The sequence below is a fragment of the Netta rufina genome (assembly GCF_964035555.1).
Source record: "Netta rufina genome assembly, chromosome: 26".
Classification (NCBI taxonomy): Eukaryota; Metazoa; Chordata; class Aves; order Anseriformes; family Anatidae; genus Netta; species Netta rufina.
Genome location: NC_140150.1, coordinates 5,066,089 through 5,076,029, shown reverse-complemented (window position 1 = coordinate 5,076,029; position 9,941 = coordinate 5,066,089). Strand labels below are relative to the sequence as shown.

The window sequence follows — 9,941 nt, the reverse complement described above, 5'->3', positions numbered from 1 at the left end:
GAGAGGCTCCCACAAACAACTAAAAAAAAAAACCCTGAATATTTCAGAAAGGTATTTTCTCTCTTATTTTTGCTCCCCTCCCCTTATCCCAGTCCTCCCCACCTCTCCCAGAGTTGCCCTTCAGCCCCGCTCCCCACCGAGCCGCTCCCGCAGCCGCCGAGCCCCGCGCCGCAGCCTCCCCAAACTCCTCGTATTTTTTTTTGCCTGTTTGCTCCTTTTTATTTATTTTCCCCTTCTTCTTTATTTTTTTTTTCCTTCCGTCTTCATTTCTCCTTCCCCTTTCCTTTCCCTCCCACTCCCTTTTCTCACGGCAGACCCCTTTACCCCCCCCCCAACCCCCTTCCCAGCTCGCCGCCACCGCCAACCCCGAGCCCTTGCGGGGCCGAGGGGCTGCGAGGCGCGGGGTGGCTCGGGGGGTCGCGGGGGGCTTTGCATTGATGCATTGATCGCCCATGGTCTGCGCCTGACCTCCCTGCTCCCAGGGAAGCAGTCTCCATGGCTACTGGCCCTGCTCCTCCAGAGCAGACTGTAAATTCCTGCAGGCAGAGCCCAGCCTGGGGGTGCGAGGGGGGGAGCCGGGAAGGAGCAGCCAAAGCCAAATAGAAAGAAAGAAAGGCAGGGAGAAAAAGGGCGTTGCTTGGATGGGGCTCTCCTTTCCACTCCCCTTTCTCAGGTCCCCAGCACCAGTGCAAGGCGCCTGCTGCTTCCCCCCCTTCATCGCTGCTGCTGCTGCTGCTGCTGCTGCTCCTCTCTTGCAAAACTGGAACTGGCTGGGATTATTTAGGGAAGGAAAAAAAGGGAAGAAGAAGAAGAAAAAGAAGAAGAAGGAGAAGGGATCAGAGCAGCCGCCAGAGAGAGGGCGATAGAGTCCACTTTCCTCCAACTGCCCTGGGTCTCCTTCCCTCGCTCCCTCCTCTTTAGCAACACCAAGAGCCCCAAAACTGAACCCAGAGCAGCTTTTTCCATCAGTTCAGCCCCCTTCCCTCCCTCTGTCCCACACACGGCAAGAAGAGAGCCCCTTCCTTCTCTTGATCCCCCTCTGCATGCTCAGCCTCTTGTTTCCTTTAAAGCACGAGAAATCCCCCTCCTTGCCCCCACTCCTGCAGGCAGACGGGGATTGCGATGGGAGCGTTGCAGATTGCTGGATTTTGCACGCTTTTCTTTCTCCTCCACTCTGGAAACACGCTGGCAAATAAAGCCGGTCAAGGTAAGAGAAATCTTCCCGGCTCGAGGCTTTGCTGTTGGATGTGCGGGTCGGCAGCCGGACCTCCTCTCCAGACCTGGGGCTTTACGCGCAGGCTGGAGAAACCAGCAGCAGCAGTAACGACCAGTCGGGCTGCTTTGAAATGTTGCTTGCAGATATCCTGCCTGCTGCCTTTGCTTGGTTTTCTGGAAACTCTTGAAGGAGTTGCATTTCTTACACTTTTTTTTTTTTTTGTGTGTGTGTGTACGTGTGGGGCTGAACTCTTTATTTCAGGGCAGGGGGTGCAGAGGCAGAGAATGAGGGTGTGCAGACAAGTCTGCACCCAGCACGGAGGCAGAAAGCCAAAACGTTGCCGTTTGGGGCGGTTTGGGGGTGCTGTGCCTCTCTGGGGGGCTCACTGTCCATGGGGTGGGCTCGTTCCCATTGCCATGTGGGTGAGGAGGACGCGTTTCTGGCTGGGTTCGAGGGAAGGCACAGCGGAGCTGGTGTCTCGTGCTGGAAGGTGGGAGCTGCACAGCTGCACCCGCGCTTGTTTTACATCCGTGCGTGTTGAGCCTCAAAAGCTGAGCTCCAGAGGGGTGTGCTGCAGGAAACTTGGGCAAGCTGAACGCCGGCAAACCCCGCAAAAAGCCTGCTCTGTGTGCCCACCTCTGGAAAAGAGAGGTGCGTCCCGTCGTAGCGTCTCAAGGCTTTGCTGTTTCCCTGCTCCTGCGCTTAGCCAGAGTTTCTCCCTGCCAGCCATACACACGTAGCTTTATGTACGGGCTATCTATACCTTCGGTTTTTCTATAGCACCTCTATATTTAGCTCAGATTTTTCTCCAGGCACACGCACAGGAGTGCGCGCGCACGCCAGCACACACAGCCCTATGTGCATGATCTTCTTGGCTGTATCGAAGGTGTTTTTTTTTTTTTCCTAATTCACCGCTATCTATACAATCTGTTGTTTGTTGGTTTTATTTTTTTATTTTTTCCATGGCGTTTAACTGTATGCAAGATTTATCCCAACCAGCTTTGGCTCTTGCCATTGTAGTAGCTGCATGTTTATGCAGACAGCGAGATTAAATAGAGTGTGAATGAAATATAGGAGCGCGGGTTATAATTAAAGATCTCGTGCAGGCATTAGTAATAGCCACGTACCGGCACCCTGAGCCCTGTCACTGACAAAGTTGGAAGGAATTTCAAGGCTATTGTCTTATCTGGCTCAAAGTGTTTAAAACAATAGACGACTTTTCAGGAGGGCAGTCTGGACAAGCACGGGGGAGATTTTCCAGGGCAAAGGTTTGGTGAGAAGGCGTCCGGCTTCATGTAAAGCTTTACGATTTAGGCTTAGAAAGGAATGCTTAGGTTTTTATCCCCCCTCAAATTATCTTTAGTGTATGCATTGCTTTCATTTCTTATCATAATATTTATTTATTAAGGCCTTTTGGTTTCCAGTTCCATTTAAGCCTGAGCCAGAATTGCATTAAAATAGCAAAGTAAAATTCCATCGTGCAGGGACTTGACAGATCGCTCTGGGGAATGAGCGGGGTGGAGTGGGGGTGGAGAGAGGTGAGCGAAATCCTGGGCTAAGTCGCCCGCTTCGCTCCCGGGGCGGTGCAGGCTCCTCCTGCTCCTCGGTCCCACCAAAGGCTCCGAGCAGAGCCGGGGGCTCCGGCTGTTTGCAGCAGCTGAGAAATCCTCGAAGCCTCTGCCGGGGCTGGGGGAGGCAGCAGGAGGAGGCTGGGGGTGAGGCTGGTGCCTGCCATGCAGCTGGGGCACGCGGGGTGCCAAGGCAGGGCACTGCGCTGGGGTGGACCCGGTGGGTTTTGGGCACGGCTGAGTGAAGGGTTACGGAGCCTGGGGGTGCCAGATAAAAATGTGCTTTGCCCAGGAACCCAATATCACCTGGTTTTCTCCATGAACCAGCAACATCGAGCTCTTTGAAGCAAGCCATATGCCTGGGTAAGGTGTGTCTGAGGAGCAATGGGCAATCCCCCTGCTTCCTCAGGGTGATGCAGACAGGGTATGTAACCCCACTGTCCCTGCCAAAGCCTTTGCCCTTTTGGGGTGCCTTTACCAGGTGATTGTCACGGGCTGGAGACAGCTCATCCCACTCAGGACAGGTTTGTTTTGCTGTGGTAATATCGGCGTGTGAGCAGGGCTTGCAGGCTCCTTCGTACCACTGCGTTACCCCGGAAAGCTCGGTCTGTAGGGCAGGAAGGGTTTGGCACAGCCATCGGGCCTGGATGGCATCTGCTGGAGGACCTGAACGTCTGCTGGGTTTATCGGGTCAGTGTAGGGCTTGGAAAGCTTGCAAGGGGAGAACTGCTGATGGTATAAACCCAAATAACGCAGGGCAGGCTCCTGGCAGCCCGAGCACTGCAGGCACTCGGACACTGAGAAGTTTTCCCTGCTGCTGCCGTGCCCTCAGCTCCTCGCTTTTTGGCAGGGTGACACATCCCAGCCCTTCCTCCGTCAGCCCGTCCCACCTCCCGCAGGCAGAAGAGCAAGTCCTGGTCCCTCTGCTCCTCCAGCAGCATCCCCCATAGGTGAAGCCACATCTCAATGTTTGCCACCTTGTCCAACCCTTCCCTGCTCACAGCAGCCCCTTCGCTGCCAGCCCACGCGCCCTGCACGAGGGGCTCGCTTCTCTTTTGTGGGGATGCACCTGCAGAGCCTACACCGCCAGGGCCTTTTTTTTTTTTTCCTTTTTTTTTTTTTTTTTCCTTAAGGAGTATAAAATTTTCCAATTGCAGCGTGGAGATGCCGTTTTATTCCCCTCCCATCTCTGCTGAACCTCCTCCCCCTTGGCCTCCGCTTTCCTCCCTCTCCTGCATTCACAGTGTGCGACTGTTGTGCCTGTCCCCTCCGCCCCTCTGAAATATGAAATGTAAAACTGTAAACATTTCAACATGCAGCAGTTCAAAGGAGATCTTTGACTGAGGGCGTCTAACATGCCTGTACTTAGATTAAAAAGGGGAGGGGGGTGGGAAGGAGGGAAGAAGAGTTTTTTTGTAACTGCCAACGGGAGTATAAATATTCAGACACCTCGAGTCTTCCAGTGCGGAGATGTATTGCTGTCTCCAAGCAGCTCGGGATTTTTATATTTTTTTTAATTTTTTAATTTTAGTTTTATATAGATTTTTCCTTTGCAGACAGTTGCACCGGAGTGATCCATTTAGGAAAAAAAAAAAGTATGCATGAATAACCTTAACCTTCGCTTTCAAAATTATAAGTCCCCTGAGAGGCGTTAGGAGAAGCCTGGGATGGCAAATAAAGTTTGCTCTGTCTCGTGCTGTCGAAGGACGCCCGGCCGCGTTTCGGTGAGGCCATCCCTGCCGGAGATGTTGTAATTGTTGCTCCCCAAACAGAAAACAAACAAACACATTTTTGGAAGGGGAAGCTTGCTCTGCTCGAACAGCCAAAGGGGCAGCAGCAGCATTAGGAGCAATCCCCCAAGGAGTGTGGAACCACCTCAGTGGGTTCAAAGCCCTTGGGCTGCAGGTGGATGGCGGTGGGGTGGGGAGAGCTTTTCTACCCCCTTGCTGCTGCCCATATTTGTGTTTTTTCCTCTTTTTTCGTGCTCCACCAGCACCGCCACCCCATAACGAGCCGCACCCTGCTGTTTCATCTCCCCCTCCCCAAATACTTCACAGGGAGCCCGGTTCCCATCCCACTGACGAGCCAGCGCCGAGCACCTGAGTGAGGATTTCTGGTTCAGACGATGCATTTTTGGCCAATTTGCCCAAACCGCCTCGCGGGGTGTCTGCCCACCCCGTCCCGCGGGACCGCGGCCGCTCGTGGTCTGGCGGAGCCGCTCAGCGCCCGCTCCGCCGCACGCGGCCGAACAAATGATTAATAAAGTGCACCACAGTGTCTGAGGTGGTTATTAATACCCCGGTAAAAAGAGCTACTGAAGTTATAAAGCTTTAATTTGGCATTAAGGCCGAGTGGAAACTCCGCGCCCCTGCCAACAGCTACACACACACGGCCCTATACAGACAGGCTGTTAATACGTGCGCCTATATAAAAACAAAGAATAAAACTAATTTTAAAAGAAAAAGCTGAAGCCGAAGGGAGAAAAAGGGTTTTGTTTGTTTAGGGGTTTCAGGGCGTTCTTGCCACCTTAGCTCAGCTTCCTCCTCCAATTTACCTTGCCTTTCAGCCTATGGATAAAAGCATCTTTTATTATTATTATTTTTAATAACGAAACGAGGGAAGAGCTTCAACCCAGGCTCATAAAGCACCCGTGGCTGCATCCCCCGGGCACACGGACATCGCCACGGGGCAGGGTTGGGGCACGGGACCCCGGGGCACCCGTCGCCACCGCCACCTCCCCGCGTGTCCCCGCCGCGAGCCCTTGGGTCCCCCGTGGGCGCCGTCCCCTCGGCGCGCTCGAAATGGCAGTGGCGTTGCAAGCGTCTGCCTCGGCTGCCTTTGAAATGGAGAATAAAGCTGCAGCTGGAGCGGAACGGGGCCCAACGGCGAGCGCTGGAAAATCCCACCCACAACGGAATAAAAAACATCGAGCCGGGCGCTGCCGCCTCCTCCCGGGCAGCGCCCCAGCCCCGCGCTGCAAACCCCCCGGGGACCTCGGGGCGAGCACGTGCCGTGCGCCCTCGTTAGCGTTAATTAGCCCCAAAATTGTGGCCAGGACCGGAGCTGGGTGCCTTCGGGTGCAGGAGAGACCTTGCGGCCCCCAACAGGACTTCGCGTCTTCATTAAACTTAAATTCTTCGCTCTGTGCAAAATCCCCCCCCGATTTGGGGGATTTGGGGCACGGCGCACCCGTCAACTTGCTTCCATTTTGGTTTGAAAAAGGGCAGTTTGATTATTCGTGAGGAAAGAGGGGAGAGGGGCCACAGTGGGGGGGGTCTGGAGGGGCTGACCCCAAATCCCAGCCTGGGTTTGGGACCCCGGGTTTGGGACCAGAGGGGGTCTTGCAGGGGCGAGCAGGGACGGCAGCACCCGCAGGTTGCTTTTCCTTGAATCTCCCATTCTGTCACCTTGTAAATCGTGGCCCTCGCACCTCCGCGGCCGCTGGAAGCACCTGCAGGGCTGCCGCGGGTGCTTTTGGAGGAAGAAACATCTCCGGCAGGAAAACGGGGCTGTCCCGACAGCCGAGCCGTGGGAAAACGCTCCCTGCATTGACAAAAATTCAAAAATTTGTTGATTTTTTTTTCAGAAGGCACTTTTTTTTTCTTCTTCACGGCATCATTTCTTAAAGATGCTTTTTCTAAGGAGCCAGAATTTTGGTGTTCTGAAGTTAGGATTCTTGCCAACACGGGGATGGCTCCTCGGGTGGCTGGGAGGGTATTTATTCACGCTTCCCACACACACACACTTTTTTATCCCTTTTTTCCCGTTCTCTAATCCCGTAACCTTTCAGAATGTCTCCAGCTTTGGAAAAATTACAGAGTGGCAAATTTATAATGTTTTCTTTTGTACTTTTGCTGCTGTGTAATCTTTCCAAAGTTAGAGAAGTTTTGAAGTTACAGAATGGAAAAAAAAAAAAAAAAAAGATAGAAAAAAATAATTCGTACATGTGTGAGAAGGAAAGCCACGCATTGTTTTCTGTGTCGCGCAGGCATTGTTCATTGTGTTGACTTTGAGGGCACAGAAAGAACAAAAAATATTAAAAAATAATACTAAAATAAGTGAGTTTTCTGGCAGAAGGCTGGGAAAATTTCAGCTACATGGTGTGTGATGGATGCTGCGTGTTTTGGGGGTTTTCAGAGGATGGAGGCGGGGGGTTTTGCTCCCCCAGTGCTGAGCAGGGTGGAAGCACGACCTCAGCGCAGACGGGAGATGTGAAATGAGCTGCGCACAGATCTGAGCCACTGAAGCTCAGAAAACTGATGGGTTGGATTTGATTTGATCCCATGCAGGTGGTGCCTGGATGGGATTTCCCTGCTCTAGCAGGTAAAGGAACATTTTGCCTTGGAGTTGAGGTGTGTGGCGGCCACACAACGCCCTGTGCCAGCTCAGACTGTGTGGGTGCTGAGTCCCAAGGGCACCTTTGGGTGCAGGGAGCTGCAAAACCCCAACCCCTGCCCTGGTGGGCTCCCTCAGCACGTGGACCTGGGTGTCCATGGGTGTGAGTGGCCACGGGGCTGTGGGCTCCGGGCACAGAGCTGCGATTCATGAATTTGGGGTTGAAAACCCCTTCGATTCACTCTTGGCTTCATTGTGCTCATCGTGGCGTGCCAAGCAGCGAGCTCTGGACATCCCAAATGCATCCCTCTGCTCTGACATCCCGCAGGCACTGGGGGTCCTGGGGTGGGCACCCAGAGGCTTTGGGGTGCCGGATGGGGCACCCAGCAATGTGCCACTGCCGTCCCTCGATGTGGCAGGGAGGCAGCCAGCAGTGACGGCCGGGCTGGGCGCTGGGAGCTGTGACTCAGGGAGCAGTGAACTTTACACTCCTGTGGGCTCGTGCGGGTTTTTCCCCTCGCTGGTTGTTTGCACACACGTTCAGTGTTGTGGGACGGTGCCTCCGCAAGGTGAGGCAGGGACACGGCGGGGTGCACGTGCACCAGGGCAGGTTTCCCAACAAAATGCCAGCTTTGGCTGGGGAGGCAGCGAGCTGGGAGCGCTCAGCTCCCCAGAGCTGCAACCCCAACAGGATGAGGAGGCTCCCCCCGAGGATGTCGTTGGGTGCAGCGTGCCCACAGCATCTTGGCCCTATGGTGGCACCGGGGCCGGTCCCACGGGTGTCGGAGCAGGGTGCCCGTCCCCACGCCACCCTGCAGCTCCTCGGCCGGCTCCACCGCGGTGGGTCAGCCTCCAGCCCGTGATTAATGGCCCGAGGGAGGCTGCGGTGGCCGCGGGCCATGGCTAATGTCAAATAACAAATATGAATGCGTGCTGTAAATATTTATACAATGCACAGGCACGTGCCGCCTCCCTGGTGCAAACGCAAACCTCTCCTCCCCCAGGGCGGGTGACTCACATCTCCCGGCAAAAAAACGCCGCCGCGGTGGCCAGAAAGCACTCAGGCCATCGCTCCCGCGGCCGTGGCCTCCATCCTGGCATGCTTTCAGGGCTGCTCGCCCTCCCCTGGCTTGCAAGGATGCGTCTTGTCTTCAGGGACCTCCCGGAGCGCGTCTGCTCTTTGGGTGCTGGAAAAACAGCTTTGTAAAGGCAGCTGGGAGCTTCCCGGGCTCACGCTCCTGATTTGGGGGGTCCTAGGCTCTCCCAGGGGAGATGGCCAGGGGCAGAGCCACGCGTGGTGCTCCAGGAGCACTGCTCATGCTGAGGGGCTGCTCATGATGCTCAGCCCCCTCTGGGGACACCCGGCTGCCTTCCATCACCAACAGCCCCGCTGCTGGCTGAGCAGCCAAGCCAGAAAGCAGCCAGGTGAGCAGCCTGATGCTGCTAAACCTCCACCCCACAAAGCTGAGACTTGTCCAGCTCCTAAATGCCATTAAAACCTCCCCTCCCTGTAATTTGTGCTGGGTATCACCATTTGGGGTCACTGCCTGCAGCACGGTGCTCTGGGTGTGATGTCCTGTGTGCCTCAGTGTCGTGAGGTGCTGCACCCCAGGTATTTGGGTAAGGGGATGCCCAGGGAGCCAGCAGGGTGTTGGTGAAGCAGAGGTTTTGGCCGTGCCCCTGAGTAAGTCACGTTTTCCCCAGTTATCCCTCCTCGGTTCCCACTCCCAGGTTTATTTAGTGCGGTTCCCGTTAATTTGCGCACATTCCTCCGCGCCTAAGAATAGAAAGCGATGACGATTATTTGGGTGGCTGGTCGGCTCAGGAAACTGCTAATTGGAGACAGAGACTTTCACCTCTGGCTGGGCTGGCTCCAGCCTGGACTTTGGGCGTCTGCATCTTGTTCCCTGTTAGGTGTGGTTGGTGGCTCCTGGGGCGGCTTTAATGGGAGCAGGGGCACGGGCGATGCCGTTTTGGAGCTCCCTGTCTGCAGCGAGCCCATCACCAATTGTATCAGGGCTGGGTGCAGCCACAGGGAGAAAAGGAGCAAAATTCCTCCCTTTGTCCTTCCTAATCCACGTCCTGAAGCCTGAAAACCTGTGTGGCTGCCACGAGCTCTCATGCTCCTTGTTCCCCTGCCCACAGCTCTGCCTGTCACCTCCTCTCCCTCTGCAGATGTGGATGAGTGCGTGGAGGGCACCGACAGCTGCCACATCGATGCCATCTGCCAGAACACCCCAAAATCCTACAAGTGCATCTGCAAGTCTGGCTACACCGGCGATGGGAAGCACTGCAAAGGTAGGGGCACGCCGCTGCTGGAGCCCCTCCGATGAGCCCTGAGCCATTGGGGCGGGATGCTCCTACACCACAGCCAGCTGCAAACCTTTTATTTCCTTATTCTGCCCCAAACTAGCCTGGTCTGTTGATGCTGTATGGGGACAGTGTGGTGAATGACCATGATTGTCACTGCACTTCTTCCCCTGCTCTGCATCTGCCCCAAGAGGGTCCCCTGGAGTTTCTTTGTAAGAAATCTGGGCTTTTTCCTTGCAGGATTTGCAACCCAAAGGGTGCAGAACTGGGCTAGTAGCACGGGAAGTTTAAGGATGTGTCTGCGTGCAGCTGAGCAGGGCACATAAGGGAAGCTGGCTCCTCGGAGCGCAGGGGCTGCGGCGGCAGGGAGAGCTCCCCGAGTCAGGAGGAGTGCAAACAGCAAGGGGATTAAAGCAAGATCCCAGCGCAGATAGGCAGGCAGACAGGCTGCCCTCAGCACCGCCTTTGGGAAATCCCGGCCGATCCCAGGCCTGCGAGGGAGCTGCTCCCCA

General features: G+C 55.2%; 1 protein-coding gene across 1 annotated transcript in view; it reads left to right on the top strand.

Annotated features, from left to right (window-relative positions):
- Window positions 1-1,122: 1,122 nt before the first annotated feature.
- SCUBE3 (signal peptide, CUB domain and EGF like domain containing 3) overlaps window positions 1,123-9,941 on the top strand; it is a gene marked incomplete at both ends in the record, with an annotated part of 32,600 nt that continues 23,781 nt past the window's right edge. Inside the window, 2 exons of the mRNA XM_084301731.1 lie at window positions 1,123-1,207; window positions 9,295-9,417. Of these exons, the coding sequence (XP_084157857.1) occupies window positions 1,123-1,207; window positions 9,295-9,417 (208 nt within the window). The remainder of the gene's footprint in view (window positions 1,208-9,294; window positions 9,418-9,941) is intronic.